Source organism: Coturnix japonica, chromosome 1, assembly GCF_001577835.2.
Source record: "Coturnix japonica isolate 7356 chromosome 1, Coturnix japonica 2.1, whole genome shotgun sequence".
Lineage (NCBI taxonomy): Eukaryota > Metazoa > Chordata > Aves > Galliformes > Phasianidae > Coturnix > Coturnix japonica.
Window position 1 is genome coordinate 166,711,023 of NC_029516.1, and position 16,876 is coordinate 166,727,898.

General features: G+C 40.4%; 1 protein-coding gene across 14 annotated transcripts in view; it reads right to left on the reverse strand.

Annotated features, from left to right (window-relative positions):
- FAT3 (FAT atypical cadherin 3) overlaps positions 1–16,876 on the reverse strand; it is a 383,565-nt gene that overhangs the window by 63,928 nt on the left and 302,761 nt on the right. For all 14 annotated transcript variants that reach the window (XR_004305990.1, XM_032442223.1, XM_032442226.1 and 11 more), the window contains 3 exons: positions 9,956–14,029; positions 1,467–1,663; positions 424–577 (listed from right to left, as the gene is read on the reverse strand). Coding sequence is in view for 13 of the 14 variants with exons in the window: in XM_032442223.1 (XP_032298114.1) it covers positions 424–577; positions 1,467–1,663; positions 9,956–14,029 (4,425 nt within the window). In the remaining variant the exon portion in view is untranslated. The remainder of the gene's footprint in view (positions 1–423; positions 578–1,466; positions 1,664–9,955; positions 14,030–16,876) is intronic.

Sequence of the window (16,876 nt, forward strand, 5' to 3'; positions counted from 1 at the left end):
ACACATTTTAAGATCCAACCACCTCTGAATTTCTGATATCCTTTCTCTCACAAATTCTAGGTATAAAAAGATTGTTTTTCTCACATGCTATAAAAACCAAGAAGTCCAGACCAACACAGAAGAAGTAAATTCCAAAGGTGAAGTAGGTGCTGGCAGCTTCAACTCTTCTGCACCAAGAAAACCCCATACATCTCTGACATAACTGGATCTGGCTGGTAAAGAGAAGCGTCAGTATCTATGGCCCTGAATACAGCATTCAACCTGGCCAACAAACACAACTCTCCATCTGCTAGCATTCACTGCTTCAGAAGTGCTCATCCATGTCTTCCAGAACAGGAACAACTGACTGATAACCAAACAACCTAGTTGTTGCTGGTGTCGAGGAGATAAGATTATGTTAAAAAAGTTGAGTTGTCACCTTACCATTTTCTGGATCTAAGAAAAATTTATTGTTCCCAGGACCATAAAGAGAGTAGCGAATTTCACCGTTGGACCCAATGTCAGCATCTTTGGCACCGATTTTCAGAATGACTTTGTTTGATGGAATGTCTTCAGGAAACAGTGCTGTGTATGCAACCTGGAGATAAAAACAGAAGTGTAAATTATGCAATAACAGTATTTTATAGCTTTTACAAACTTGTTTTGTTTTCTTAAGTGTTCATGGTGCATTTTACTATAAAGAAGACCATTTTCCTTTTTGTAACTTCCCTAGAAATTCAAACCAGTGTTAAGCTTCAAGGTGTCACAAAAACATGGCCTTAACCTAACTATTAACAGGGTTAATGTTAGGCATAAAATGCAGTCACATTTTCCATCTTCCATTTGTTTCATCAACACTTATGAAATGGAAACTTTATTAAGTGCGCTAATGAAGACACCTGTTTTTATCACATCATCTGACAATACTGAGAGAGATACAGACTGATTTCTCTGAGCGGTGCTTGCAATGACAGTGGTCCACTGATGATAGTGTAATGATGGTAAGTACATACAGATATATATAAATAAGATTTTGTGAGCAGTACCATTAAGGAAATAGAGTTTTCATAGTGTCTTTTCTTTTGCACACACCTTTCTATTGCATTAATATTAGTTCTCACATTGCCTTTCCACAGAATAAGAGAGAGCTGATGCTGTGAAAGCTGTGGTCAGGCCACACTGCCAACATGACTGACAATTTGAAGGTAATTACATTCCTCTATCTCTTCTACTAGGTCTGTCTGCTAGCAACTTGATATGATCAGAAAGGCTGAAGTTAGATAAGATTCCACTTCCTTTTCAAGGCTGTCATCCTTCCACCTTGGCTTCATCAGACTCTTTCATCCTGCATCTCTCTAGGATGCTCTAGATCCTTCACCTAAGACATTCATGCTGAAAATGGACACCTATAAATCCAGCAGTGGCATCCACTGGGAATCCATCACTTTCAGCACAATAGTCAGTTGCACTGGGTGCTGCTAACTCACCTGTTCACACACTGGACTGTTATCATTAACGTCAGTGACAGTCACTTCCACCGCAGCTTGGGTTACAAAGAGGCCATCTGTGGCAGTGATGTTCAGATAATAAATGTCTTGTTCTTCCCGATCTAGTGGCCTTTTTACGTAAACCTTCCACTCATTCTGAACAAGTCCCAGAGCAAACTTCCCTTTGGGATTCCCTCCTGCAATAAGACAAGCAACATGAAACAGTCTAGGATACATCTTCAAAGCTCCCATTTGATTTAAACACAAACTCAGAGTTGGATGTGGAATATGCAATCATCATTTTTTTTTCCACAGTGATAGGTGCATTTCAGCTTGCAGACTCAAGAAGTCTGTAATGAGATTATGCTCTCTGTGTTTATTGCCCCCTGAACGCCTTGTATGAAAGTGAACCAATAACTTTCCGCAGAAACAAAATCCATTTAGCAGAGCTGAAGATGATCTCTTGTTTAGTTCCCCTTAAGGGCAATCAAATTCAAACTGTGAACAATCAATAGTCCTCTCAGGCTGGTACAATTGTCTTTGCACTTAGTCTCGGGAGAGGATGTAATACACCACGGCTCTTGTTACCAAGACAATTTCATTAGCTGTTGATTATGCAATCAAGGACTAGAAGTAGGTTCTATTAAGGAATCCTCTAATGAAAGCTTTATCATACAGCTGTGCCATTCTTCTGCTCATTAAAATTCTGGTTTTAAAAAAAGTTTACATGACATTGGAAGATACATTACTATTAAAACAGTCCTAACAAGAGGTCATTTGAGGAGCAGTCGCAAGATAAGCACGACAATTACATCGAATGTATCAGAGTCTGAGAGCACAGAGAGCCAGCAAGGACTGCAGGAATCGAAGTAGAACAGCTTTTTATTGTGCTGTACCACTGACACTGAACCTTGCAGGATTGCTCTGCCACATCATTAAATTGCATGGGGACACCAACAGACTGGAAGGAGGAACTATTGGGTCCTCATCATCCTCAGGAAGGAAGGATGGACATCTCACACGCAGAAAGACATGGTAAATCAAAGCAGGCACAATTCTTTGTTAATGCTTCTGAGTTATTTACATGTTTATTTGAAATGGCACAGTCCTCTACCTGCTCCATGAAATAAAAAACACTGACAATTTTGGCTGGATGGTTACACTCAGAAAATCGCAGTCGTGGCTCAACATCCAAGTGGAAACCAGAGTTCAGGGATTGGTGCTGGGACCAGTGCTATTTAATATCTTCGTAGGTGACACAAACATTTGGATAAAGTGCTCCCTCAACAAGTTTGCAGAAGACGCCAAGCTGAGTGGTGCAGTTGATACAGTACAAGGGAGAGGATGCTCTCAAGAGGGACCTGGACAGGCTTGAGAGGTGTGCCCATGCAAACCCCATGAAGTTCAACAAGGCCAAGTGCAAGGTTGTGAAACTGGGACAGGGCAGTCTTAAGGTACAGATAAAGGTTGGGTGGAGGATGACTTGAGAGCAGCCCTGAGAAGAAAGATTTGGGAGTGTTGACTGATGAAATATTCAACATGAGCTGGCAATGCGAGCTTGCAGCCCAGAAGGCCAACCGTATTCTGGGTTGCATCAAGAAAAGGCTGACCAGCAGAACAAGAGAGGTGATTCTGCCCCTCTTCTCTGCTCTCGTGAGACCCCACCTGGACTACTGTGTCCAGTTCTGGGGCCCTAACATAAGAATAACATGGAGCAGTTGGAGAGGGTCTAGAGGAGGGCCACAAAGATGATCAGAGGGCTGGAGAACCTCCCCTATGTGGTTCTGGGGCTTTTCACTTTGGAGAAGTGAAGGTTCTGGAGGGACATTATAGCAACACTCCAGTACCCGAGTGTGGCCTATAGGAGAGCTGGAGAGGGACATTTTGTAAGTGCAGGTAGTGACAGAATGAAGGGAAATGGTCTTAAACTGGAAGAGGATAGATGTAGGCTGGATATTAGGAAGAAATTCTTTACTGTGAGGGTGGTGAGACACTGGCACAGGCTGCCCAGTGAGGCTGTGGATGCCCCACCCTAGAGATGTTCCAAGGCCAAGCTGGATGGGGCTGTGAGCAGCCTGGTCTAAAGGGAGGTGTCTCTGCCTGTAGCAGGAAGATAGGAATTTGATGATCTTCAAGGTCTCTTCCAACCCAAACAATTCTATGATCCTATGAATCACCACTCTGTAAACTTATTCTCACCCCCTGTCAGACAAGACAAGCGATCTATTAAGCCAACCAATCAGACCTCTGTAAACAGAATCTAACCTAAGTCTGTAATGTAATTTGTAATACATTGTAGCTTGTAATACATCTGTAAAAGTACACCTGCACATTTAACAATTTAGGATGGATAACAAAATAATTACAGCAAACTCAGGAACTGCTTGTAAGAAAGAAAGAGGCAGACTCTTCAGGAGGGTCTGTTGTGATAGGACAAGGGGAAATGGTTTCCAACTGAAATAGGAGACATTTAGATTGGATATAAGGAAAACGTTTCTTACACTACGAGCAATGAGGCATTGGCACAGGTTGCCCAGGGAGGTGGTGGATGACCCATTCATGGTGTCTCCCAAGGTCAGGCTGGCTGGGGCTCCAAGCACCTGATGGAGCTATAGGTGTCCCTGCTCATTGCAGGGGAGTTGAACAGGATGGCCTTTAAGGGTCCCATCCAACTCAAATAATTCTATGAGGATTACATGATAAAAAACCGCCATGCTACTCCACTGGCTAACCTGAACTTCATCTAACCCACTACTGTTTCCCCACAATGTTAAGGCTTTTATTTTTCTGTGCAAAAATGCCATTTCTTAACTATCTTCCATGCTTCTCACGTATAAAAGTGGTATAAAAATATTAAGGACATGATGCTTATTCTTTCTCGTGGCAGGATCGAGAATGTCAAACACGCCATGTCTGGCTTTGCTCACAAGTTCTTCAGGGTCCTGACATGTGTCAGCAGATCTGTCCAAACTTAATGGCAAGATGAGGGTTTTAAACCTTCCTCTCTAGTGCTTATGTTCAGTGTTTGTGTGGGTAAGTATTAAAAAAAACCCACAAATCCAACAGAGAAAAATGCATTTTGGGGGCTGAATTTATTTGAGCTGCCTTTGCTGTCAAGTGATTAGCTGTCACTGCTGCTGCTTCTGGTGTCACAATTCTGTCAGTTCCCTGGGATCCTCTTAGCTAAAATAAGGCAGAGAAGACCTGAACTTAAAACTGAGCTTAAAATGAGGCAAGAAAGTGTAAATGCACATTTCTTGCCTTCTTTGTACATCAAAAAGCAGAAAAGAGGTCACAGGCTGTAATCTGTGCCTTTTTCATTAGCTACCAATGACAAGATAGACTGGTTTCTGTTTGATATGAAAGCTGTTGAGACAGGCTGAGCAAATCTTCCCTGTTAAGCATCACCATTTGCGCCAACTGTAATTGTGCAAAAAAACAACGTTGTAATGAATAAGATTTCCAGAAAATTAGTCAGATACGCATTATAATTATAAAAGGCCCCGTAGTCATATAGAGCACAAAACCAGTTTATCAACCATGGATAACACGGATATTTTCTGTTGATAGAAAATCACCTTTTTAGGTCACAAAAACGGGCACATTTCAATTTTTCTACTAATTTCTATGACAGTTTGGAATAATCATCATAGAATTTGGATAGAGCTTATTTAACCTGTTGTGTGGTATGAACCAATTTATCCTAAGCAGGGTTACACAGTACGTCGATGTGCACTAATGGCCAGAGCTGAATGCAACCCAAGGCAATAAGAATCTATCCACTGGCTTGTGTCTTAATGTGACTGTCTAAGAAGGTAAACCCCTGCTGATTAACATTAAATTCTCTCTATTCAGTTCAACATCAGCACAAAAAAAGCGTAACTCTCCTTTAGAAAAGGCTGTAATCTTGTCACAGTGAGTTTTATGTTGTAAACCATTAATAAAAGGGGTCTTAAACACTCCTATTTAGCTTCATGATATCAATCAGTGCTTTCCTGCATATTATTTCTTTTGTAAAAGGAAATGATTAACTGTCCTGAGCTACTGTGAAGCACTATGCTCCAGGTACGGCCATACCATTGCTAAGTAAGGAGGAAAGGTAAAATCTAATTAAAATCAGCTGGTGGCTTTTATGGCTGGCATTTACAATAGCTCGGAGCAATTTTAAAACCACTGTTGCTTTGTTGTTAATGGAATGCTCTTAGAACCACACGTAGGAATTCTGGGACAATGAATTAGAAAAATGGTCCCTGGAATCTCTGTCTTTCCCCATTTACTCTACTAGAAGAGTACTGCTCAGAATGAACTGTGCAACATGCAGTATATGTGCAAAACAGTTTATTTGCATGCATTTTTCACTAATGCTAACTTGGTTTTATGATTCTCAGGACTGGCTACATAGTTTGTTGATAGGAGAAGGTGGAAGTTGTACTATACAGGTGGAAAGACCAAAATAATGCCAAGTCACCATACTTAAAACAGGAAAGGCATTAAAAAATAAAATCCACAGTGTGGCCCAGGGAACCATTTCCCAGTACTTCTTTGAGAGTACATATGTCTTGATGCAGATCTCATTCTGCGGTGATTAATTAACTTTTTTTCACTAATATATGTAAGCAGATTCAGTATCCTAGGGGTGTTCTTATTAATTAGTTTTTCACTCTGAATAATGTAGCTTTTCTAAATGGGAGCCTCCTGACTGAATGTATTAATGGATTCTTTAAAATCTGTTGGCAGTTTTCTTATGTTCTGCTTTGAATGTCACAACACTGAAGTGCTAGCTACAAAAAACACTCCGGTAACTTTCCAGAATGGCTTTGAGGCTCAAAGAATCAGCATTATCATCTTTTATCTTTTGTTACATGAAGTTTAAATAATACTCTCCCTTCCTCCCTAGTCAGCAAATAGTACAAAGCCAAATCAAGCTCAAGTTTGGGGAAAGAAAGAAAACAGCTAGATACAAATGATATGCAGAGACGCAGCGATCCAAAATAAACAGATCCCGACACACATCATTACTAAAGCACACACAGAGGGAATTATAACAGCCAAAAGGGAACTGAACGCTAGAAGCCAACAGTGTCATTTTTCACTACGATATCCTGATTTGGGAGGGAGAACTGAATATTTACTAACTTATTTATTTAGATCCTCTCTTATGTTCATGCATCTATTTAGATACTTTCAAATCTAAATTAGAACTCCAGGCACTTCTGCAACAGAAAATCAATAGTTTTAACTTTAAGATGTTGCTGTTGAAATGACAAACTCAATCCCCACAGCTTTGCTAATTGTGAAGTTGTGCATGCTGTTCTTCAGTCTGCAGTACAAGCCCTCCCCAAACGTTTAAGCACACATTTATCCAGAAAGCCAGGATTTCAAGTATAGAATTTAAAGAAAAACAAGCAAACAACCAATACAGGTCTGTTTGCTCACAGTGGGCAACTGACCCAGCAAGGTAATTACTGCTCATAACGCTAGACATTTTTCACCCCCAGAAGGAAAAAAATGCATTACATTCTTTCTGTTTAGTTGAACCAAATACAAATGCTTGTCTGTTCTTACATTTATATGTCTGATGGTGCCTAATTAACAGCACTGGGGAACGAGAAACACTTTACAGGGTGAGAGTCTTAGCAACTGATGTTCTTCTGGTGGCTTTTCCTGGTTTAGAATCACAGAATCATTGAGGTTGAAAAAACCACGAAGATCATCTAGTCCAGCCATCAACCCATGCTTATGACTGCTCTAGATCACGTCAGTCACTGTGACATCTGTCCTACTCTTGAACACCTCCAGGGATGGTGACTCCACCACCTCCAGGGCAGCCAGTGTCAATGCCTCACCACTCTTTCTGAGAAGAAATTTTTCCTATTATCCAATCACATTTCAGTCTCAGTAATATGAAGATGGCTTTAGAATGGCTCAATATCCTACCTAAACACTGGCACAGCCCTGGTGCTTGTCAAACTGCCTCAAGTTACATAGGCACTGAGTTCAAATGGGCCTTCAAAAGAAAAACGCTGCGCTCCCTAAATGCACTCGTATCACCTAAACTTTCTGTTGATTTTAAGATTTTTTTATTACACTTCTCCTTTGTGAAATCTCCACTTACTACTGAACCTCAAATAACAAACGGTAACTACAGAACTTTTCTCCACCATCAAATGCTGATGAAACCTGGTTTGAAAATGGAAACCTCTTGATAGTAATTGTGGAAACCAGTCCTACAAAAGAGCTCAAAACAGAATAGGCATATCCACCAGAATGTATCTTCTCCTTTTCAAAGCTGTTCAGAAAGATGCAGTAAGGGTTTGTGTTTCTTAAAAAAAAAACACAAAGTGCTTGTTAATAATCACATCTGACCCAGAATGTCACTTTCTTTCATCCCCTAGATCTTTCTTTTCCATCTCTTTTCCTGTGTGTTACTTTCCAAGCAATGCACTTGCACAAAGCTGGTTTTGATGGATCCAAATGTCATTCTCGTAATTTGTCTTCTTTCCCTGTTTTGTCAGTATCCTCTTTTACCTCAGTTTGTTTATTGTATTCATGGAAATTACGAATGCCTCCAAAAGGACAGCATTTGAATAATCACTCGGTTAATCTGATTCCATGCAATATTCAAGTTCAGTTCCCAAGCTTCACTTGGTGTGAAATGTGAATAGACTCATTAATTAAACTACACTTAAATATGTTTTAATATTTTAATTAAGAAAAACTCTAATTTCTCTATGTGCATCTTCTGAATGCAAAGGATATATTCAGACGAAGGAGATTCTGAGCTCATATGCTTTAGAAGCTGTGCAGTGTGTACTGCAGAAAGTTTTGGGCTTTAGCATCAAATGTTTTCAGAAACAACCCAAAATATCTGGCATTTTGAAGTATGGTACAGATTAAGGTGCAGAAGGATATAAAACTTTAAGTCATATGTTAAGTCCTATTTCTGCATAGGAATCTGAAGAAAACAGATTAATACATAATTAAAAGCATAATTAATTTTAAGAGATGACTTAAAGCCTTTAGAACAAAGAGAAAATACTACCTTCAGCCAATTATCAGGATGCAGTAAAATATTTTTGTTACAAAGGATTTGCATTTCCTGCAGCACTTTCTATCTTGTTATCTCAAAATTCCTTCAAATACCACAAAATCACTAGAATGAAGCACTACTTATTTAGTTTTAGTTATGTGGAAACCAAGACACTGCCAGTTAACGCACCTTGCTCAGAGCCTCCCGATCCTGTGCTTAACGCACAAGTCTGCTCTTTGCTTCTCCTTCTTAAATCCTACCATACGCCACACCACAAACACAACAGCCCTTAGAAAGCTTAAAACTGAATCCAGGCTTTTATGTAAATAGTCAGAATGGATTTCTGGCTGCACTGAGAATGAGGCTACTTGAGATGTGTAACAGGCACTCTACAGCTAACTGGAAGATCCCACCTGTCTCTACAAACCATCCCAAAGCCATTTTCAGTCTGACAGCCAGCAAAGAGGCAGAAGACTTATCCTCCAGAGAAAAACATACAAACTCTTATCCTGTGAGCTGTCATCTATATGCCATCCTGTGTGATTCTAGTCCTAGAAGGTGTACTATATGTGAGTCTGCCCAATAATATGGCTATTGCTGTGTAATCAGAAATAGCTCTTGGATGGTGAACTTTAGGGGGAATGACAAAGTGGTTCCCTAAAAAAATCTATTGGAGAATGCAAGCTGCAGGCAGAAAAATAACCGCAGCACCTCATCACTCATAATATGCTCACACTAAATCCAGCCTGAATCTAGGAGAAAAGAAAGATAATAAATACAGCACAATAGGAAAGAGCAGTGTTGCCACCTTTTGAGAAATATGTTAGTAATGTAATTGAAATTGCCTCACGCTGTATATAACAATGCGTGGCAGCTAACCAGTATTTCAGAGTGGATTACCATTTCCCTAGCCAGGAATCTGTGCTGATAAGAAACGGCGTTCCCTGCCTGCTCCAACGTGCACTGCATTTTTTAAAAATAAATAATGTAATTTCAAAATGATTCCTATTGCACTTTCCTATCTCAAAAAGAAAAATGATATTAAAAAATAAATAAATGTAGGTGTTTGGAAGTGCAAAGATTTTCTCCTTAAGAATTAAAAGTTTTTCTTCTCTTGGCATAAACCTTGTTACATACAAGCTGGTACAACAATTATGACGGGTTGATTGCACTGCAGCAAATCATGAAGAATTATTCTGGGAAATTAGAATCAGCCGAACAAACACAGACACACAGACACAAACACACATTCCCTCTCGCTATTTTCCCTTCCCAGTTTTGCTAGTTGTTGCAAAAGTCTGTACAAATTAAAGATATAAAGGCTGAAGGGAGATGCAAGTGTCAGATTTACCACGACAATTTAGCTGAAACCCTTCTAACCTTTCACCTGAAACTGGACAAATGCACAGCTCTTCAATGAAGCTGTTTGTGGGAAGAAAGCATGCTTGTTGTTTCTTACCTGTAATATGGTAGCTAACCTGCCGGTTGACATCAGATGTGTCTTCATCCCAGGTGCTAAGGACAGCCACCACCTCTCCAGGAGGGTCACTCTCCTTCACGGACCCTCTGTACACCTCATGCTCAAAGACAGGTGCATTATCATTTATATCCGTCACAGCGACTGAGACCAAGGTGGTTGATGACAAGGATAAAGTTTCCCCCAGGTCTGAGGCCACCACTGCAAACGTGAAAGTGGGATCTTTCTCGTGGTCCAGATCCTTTAGTGTGCTGATCCAGCCACTGTTGCTATCAATGGTGAAAGCTTCTGTGATCTTTTCCAACTCTGACTCCACTGCAAGTGTATAGGTGACCTGCCCATTTGCACTTGAGTCTGCATCAACTGCTTTAACTTGCATAAGTTTTGTTCCTACAGGCATCCCTTCCATTATTATGGCATCATAGCTAGCTGTTTCAAACATAGGCTTGTTATCATTTACATCCAACACCTTAACATCCACATCCACTGTGAGGACAATGTCCACTTTGTCTAACTGAATGGTGGCTGCCACTTTGAAGTGAAAAGCAGAATTTGTCTCATGGTCAAGTCTCTTATCCAGTTTTATTAGCCCTGTATCTTGTTCAATGATGAATATGCCATCTTTATTGTTTTCTGCCAGCTCTCCATTAACTGTGCTATACAAAGCCCCCTGATTAGGCACAATATTCACATTGTCAATGGTGCTGCCTATGAGGGTGTCTTCTGCTAAGGTGAAGGAATACTGAGGTTGAGAAAAGGAAGGCAAAATAGTTTCTGGAGGTAAAACATGGATGTAGACAGGGATGAGAGAATGCTTCACAGGAATGCCACCATCAACTGCTTTGACAAAGAATGACAGAACTGTGTTTTTAAGTTGGTTAAAGCTACCCTTGGTGACCATCCATCCATTGTCTGGATCTATTTCAAGCAGATCTGCTACTGAAACTGAGGCCTCACTATACAGAGAATAGGTAATCCTAGAATTGGCTCCATCATCTGGATCTACTGCTTGCACTTGGGTCACCAAGTAACCTTTCCCAACATCTGCTTTGACACTTGCTCTGTATTCAACTGTCATAAACTGGGGAGCATTGTCATTCTCGTCCACTACTATCACTCTCACAGTGCAAAACGTAGTCCTGCCACCTCCATCAAGTGCTCTCAGAAATATCCCAATATCACTTTCTAGCAAGTTCTCCCGGTCTAAGCGTTCAGTTGTCAGGATCTGCCCATTGCTATCAATCAGAAATCGGTCCTTGGCAAAGTCATTTATTATGGAGTAGCTTATCTGACCGTATACACCTGAATCTCCATCTGTGGCCTTCACATGGATCACTTTAGTTCCAGGAGCTGCATTTTCTCTGACCTCTGCAACATAAACACTCTGTGAAAACACAGGGCTGTAGAGGTTGGCACCAAGGATCTGTATATGCACCTGAGCTGTGCTGGTGAACAACCCATCTGAGACAGAGACATTTAGGCTGTACATAGGCTCCATCCTCTGCTTCCGATGGTTGGAAAGGGTGATTACACCACTCTTGCTATCCATAATGAAACTGGTCCGATCATTTCCTGATAGAATGCTGTACTCCAACCTGTCAAAATCAGAGCTGTCAGCATCAGAGGCTTGGACACAAGTCACAAAATGACCCCGAGGTGCCAGCTCGCTCACATACGATTCGTATATCAGCTGGTTAAAAACAGGAGGGTTGTCATTCATATCTGTTATTGAAATACTAACAAGAACCTCACTGCTAAGTGGTGGGAATCCATTATCGGTTGCCCTGACTTTCAAACTGCAGTGCTGTATGAGTTCATGATCCAACATACGTGCTGTCAGAATTAATCCACTTGCGCTGTCTATATGAAAATAATCCGTGCTGTTAAAGGTGTCCTGGACTATTTGATACTGCACAATCTTGTTATTGTCAGAGTCAGCATCAGTAGCAACAACCTGCAATACAGGAGTCCCGATCAAAGATGCTTCAGACAGGGTAGCATTGTAAGCTGACTGATCAAAAACTGGAGGATTATCATTGACATCATTAACAACCAAGTCCACAGTGACTTCAGCTCTAGCACCAGTGAGGGCATCACTCGCTCGCACCACCAGCTTGAAAAGAGAATTTATTTCATAGTCCAAGGGGCTGATGACACTCAGAACCCCAGTATCAAAGTCAATATTAAACTGGTTATAAGGATCTCCTTCAACGATGATATAAATGATACCCTGGCCTTCTGGACTGGTTGCATTTATGCTTAAAATTGGAGTGTGGATTTCTACATCTTCATTCACAGAGGCTGTATAGAAGGGCTTGTCAAACACAGGCATAGCTTTGTTAACAATAGTAATGGGGAGCTCCACGGAAGCAGACAGTGATGGGTTGCCACCATCTTTTGCAAGAATGACAACCAAATACTCTATATTAGATAAGTCAGAATTGAAAGCTTCCTTTAGAGTGACACTACCAGTTCCCCTATCTATTTCAAAGTGCCCATAGTCTTCCTTCAGAAGATATGACACGTCACCATTTTCATCCTTATCTTTATCAATAGCCGTCACTCGATATATCAGGGTACCAGGCTCAGCATCAACTTGCACAGCAGCATAGTATGGAAGCCCTACAAACACTGGTGCATTGTCATTTATATCCTCAATGTAAACCCTCACTACCACTCGAGCAACACGAAGGTGGTCTAGTTCACGGCTTGCTTCCACCACCAATTCGTACAGCTCTTTTTCCTCTCGATCAAAGGATATACCAGTTGTCTGAATGACTCCTGAGGTGGATTTGATTTTAAATTTGTTGCCAGGGTTTAATATGCTGTACTTCAAGGGCTCATTAAGACGGTTGCCAACAGCATTTACCACAGCAATCTTTGTGATGTTGGTGGTGTTTTCTGAGATGGAAGTAGAATAAAAATTCTGTGTGAAATGTAGCCCGCTATCCATGGCTTCTTTTACCATTATTGTCACCATAGCAGTGCTATAAAATTTCCCATCAGATACTCTTACTATTAGCATATAATGGTCTTTGGAGAGGCTACTGTTTTTAATGGTGAGTACGCCTGTGTTTGAATCAATCAAAAAATGATCCATATTGCCTTCAATTAGACTATATGTGAGTTCAGGAGGGATCTCTGAATCTGGGTCTGTAGCCTTGACTTTGAGAACCTCCACACCAACATATGTGGGCAGAAGCAAGACAGTCTCAAACACGGCTTGACTGAAGACTGGTGGGTTGTCATTGACATCAGTCACCTCAATGGTAACTTCAACAGGACTCTCTGCTGTAAGCTGAGGATTTCCACTGTCCCTAACATGCACGTGGAAGTGGAAGTGGGCTATTGTTTCATGATCTAAATTTGCAATTGTTCTGATTGCACCTGTGCTGGAATCTACTGTGAAATACTTCTTTGCAGTAGATTCAACAATCTGGTAGACAAGCAAGGCATTCTGGTTACTGTCAGCATCCGTGGCACGAATCACGAGGGGACTGTTATTTGCGCTCCGCACAATGCTGTTTATGGGAGCAGCTTCGCTTATGCTGCCTGAGTACTGAGAGGAGAGAAAAACTGGTGGGTTATCATTTTCATCGACAATCTGAATGTTCACTGTGGCATTTGACGCCATCCCTGCCATATTTGTTGCCTGTACGATGAGTTGATAGGAGGAAGAACGTTCATAATCAAGGGCCTTCTGACTGGTGATGACTCCAGAATATGGGTTTATAGTGAAGATTCCATCCACATTCCCATCTTTAATCTCATAAACTAATGTGGACTGACTGATTGCAGAAAGAGAGATGACAGAAGTACCAATGTCCACATTTTCATTAACCTCAGCTTGGTATTCTTTGAGAGTGAACTTAGGGTGGGAGTTATCTGCCATTGTCACAGATATCCGTACAATTGCTGTTGCAGACAGTGGTGGAGAGCCCTGATCAGCCACTTTAACCGATAGAACAAACTGTCCCATTGTAGTTAGGTCTGGCTCTTTCAGTAATGTAATGATCCCCAAAACTGGTTCAATCTTGAATGTGTTTCCTGTATTTCCTAAAACATAAACATCGCAAGTAAGTTAGAAATGAAATACAATGCACTCAAATAATAATTGTAATGGAACAATTAGTGGGATTTTATCAGAGACAGTTATTGTAAAAGAAAAAAAACAGACAAACAACCAATGTAAAATAATTCCAAATGACATTCAAGTCTTCCTTTCTCAAAAGCAGGTCACTTCAATATCATTACAGGTGCTCAAATATTCAGAAAGTCAGGTGATGGTATTTTTTATTGTGATGCTGAGTTTTAGCATTGGAGCATCTTGTGAATGTACACTACTCCCACCAAACAAGGAAAAAGCAACTCTAAATTATGGGTGTTAGTCAACTACATGTACACCTAAGGCAATTAAATTAGATCAGAGGCTAGCAAGCCAATTACACGACAAATGGATAACAAGTCAGTCTCTTAATTGAAGGGGATATTAAGCAACCATAGAGAAGATCACAGTAGTTCAAGACTCAAAGAACTGCATATAAAAAGGTTAAAGTGGCATTTAGAAAAACAAAATTGAACAAATAGCAAAGAAAAGAGATTAAGGTATCCGGTGGCACAAAGGTTTATTGTATGATCCCTGAGGAGGATGAATCTAGATGAATGAGACTTAGCAGAAAATGTCATGAAATGTCTGTTATAACATACTAGCGCAGACATCACTGACTGCATAAAGGTGAGAAGAGTGAGTTTGGACAGAAACCTTCTCAAGGGCCTTTTTTTCACTTCTTACATAGCCATTCTGCCTCCCTCTTCTTAGCAAAACTATTGCTATGATCCCTACCTGTAATTACAGGCTGCTTTTATTAAATAACCAGTATTTTGCTGACTCCTTGAGTGCCTGCTTACAGGATAGGATGCTGTGCATGTAGATGGCATGAATAGGCATTCATACTCCCTTTCTGAATTTGATTCTAAAGGCAAACTGAGTTTGCACTGAGTTACAGTGATTCCAATCATTATAACATGTCCCTGCTGTTGTGATAATTTATACTTTAAAATGGAGAATTACTTGCAGTCCATGAGGTGGAGAGGATCATATTTCAGGTAACTGGTGATAAATACAGACTTGTTTCAGTGGGGAGTGCTACAGGTGATGTGCAAAAATAAATAAACATGAGGATTGTAGCTGAAGTATCAAATATTTATAATCCTAAATGAAGACATTTAATGTGTTTTATTTTAAAGATGTGATTCACTATCTGTTGTAAATTCTGGTGTTTGGAGGCTAATTTAAGCTACGTACTACTGCACGTAGTACAATGCCGGTAGTAGCTTTCTATTTAAATCCATCCTTTCAGATCTGTAAAGTTTACTCCGCTAGATAAAACAAAAATTGTGCTATTCACTGAGGAGCTGAGATTCTGCCGGAGCTACAAATTCTCATAAAGATCACAGTATTTGTCTCATTTGCAGATGCTACAAAAGCAACGGTTGTTATTTCGTCAACACTTGCAAATACAAAAGATCTGTAGCCACTGATTGTCTTATGTAAGGCTGGAGCTGGTTCTTCTCCCTTAGAAATTTGCTATGAAATTTCACAGAAATTACTTTATTTACTAATTGTTCTCTTCACACATAAGGTAATGCAAGTAATTGACTGGAATGAAGGGGCTGTATACAATTTGAATGCTGCAGTTCAAATCAGTATCCTTAACTGCACAGATTTTATGGATCGCACAGCAGCAAAAGGCTGAATTCTGATGCATGTGGGATTTGAACATCTGGGGATAATGAATCTGTGGGAGGGCACAGCTTAAAGCAAACAAGTTCAAAGTCTGACACTGCAGAGAGAGCTCGTGATGAAACAGAAACAGGTTGTAGGAGAGCTTCTAGCAAAGAGAAAAAACATGCAGACTGAAACTACCTAACAGTGAAAACATCCCTTCTAATCTTTGTATTTTTGTCTGCATCATGTATTCTCTATCCAGAGTAATACCTCCACAGCATCTCAGATGGCTTTTTATGTTATTTCAGCACCTAAAGGTGATTGTGTTGGAGCCCACTAGAAGAAGGCACTCAGAAAAAGCTGGGAGGTGTCTTGAGATATGTTGCCCCACAGAGCTGATCTGGAATGGACTTCCCAGGGAGGTGGTGGAGTCACTGACCCTGGGGGTGTTCAAGGAAAGACTGGATAATGTGTAGAGGGACATGGTTTAGTGGGAGCTATTGGTAATAGGTGAACAGTTGGACTGGATGATCTTTTAGGTCTTTTCCAACCTTGGTGATTCTATGATTCTGTGATCTGGTCTACTCAGGGTTTGTTCTGTGGGGCATATGTAAGATTTTCAAGGCCACTGGAGAACATGGCGAAATCACTACTAAGACCAAAGTGCATAAAGGAAATATTAAGAGCTGGAATGCTAAGGTCTTTGGAGGATCACAAGGGTCTCAGTTCAGCACCTTTAGCTGGGGAAAACGTCACCCTCTGACTTGCTTAAAAGACTCTACAGAACTACAAGATAATGACCAAAAAAGACTCCTTGGTTCTTCTGTAAGCTTAGGGTCATATCAGCGTAATTTAAGGTTTGAGGTCAAATCATTTTAAATTATATTAGCACAAGATGCCATAAATATTCTTATTTCTGTACTTAGTTGTCTTTTGGCCTGTTCCTAATTAACTCAAGCCATCCTAGTTAGTGAAAAGCTTTTGTAATAAGATCAGGATAAACAATGATTCTGGAGGATCAAAGTCAATGGTGGGAAAGGCATGACATCTGATTAAAATGGGGACAACCTGCAGCATATGAAACCTCTGCTAAGGGCAATGTAGTCAAGTTATGTTAGCATCATAACGGGAAGATTCGTATTACCAAAAAGCATAAAATGGAAATGCAGCATTAA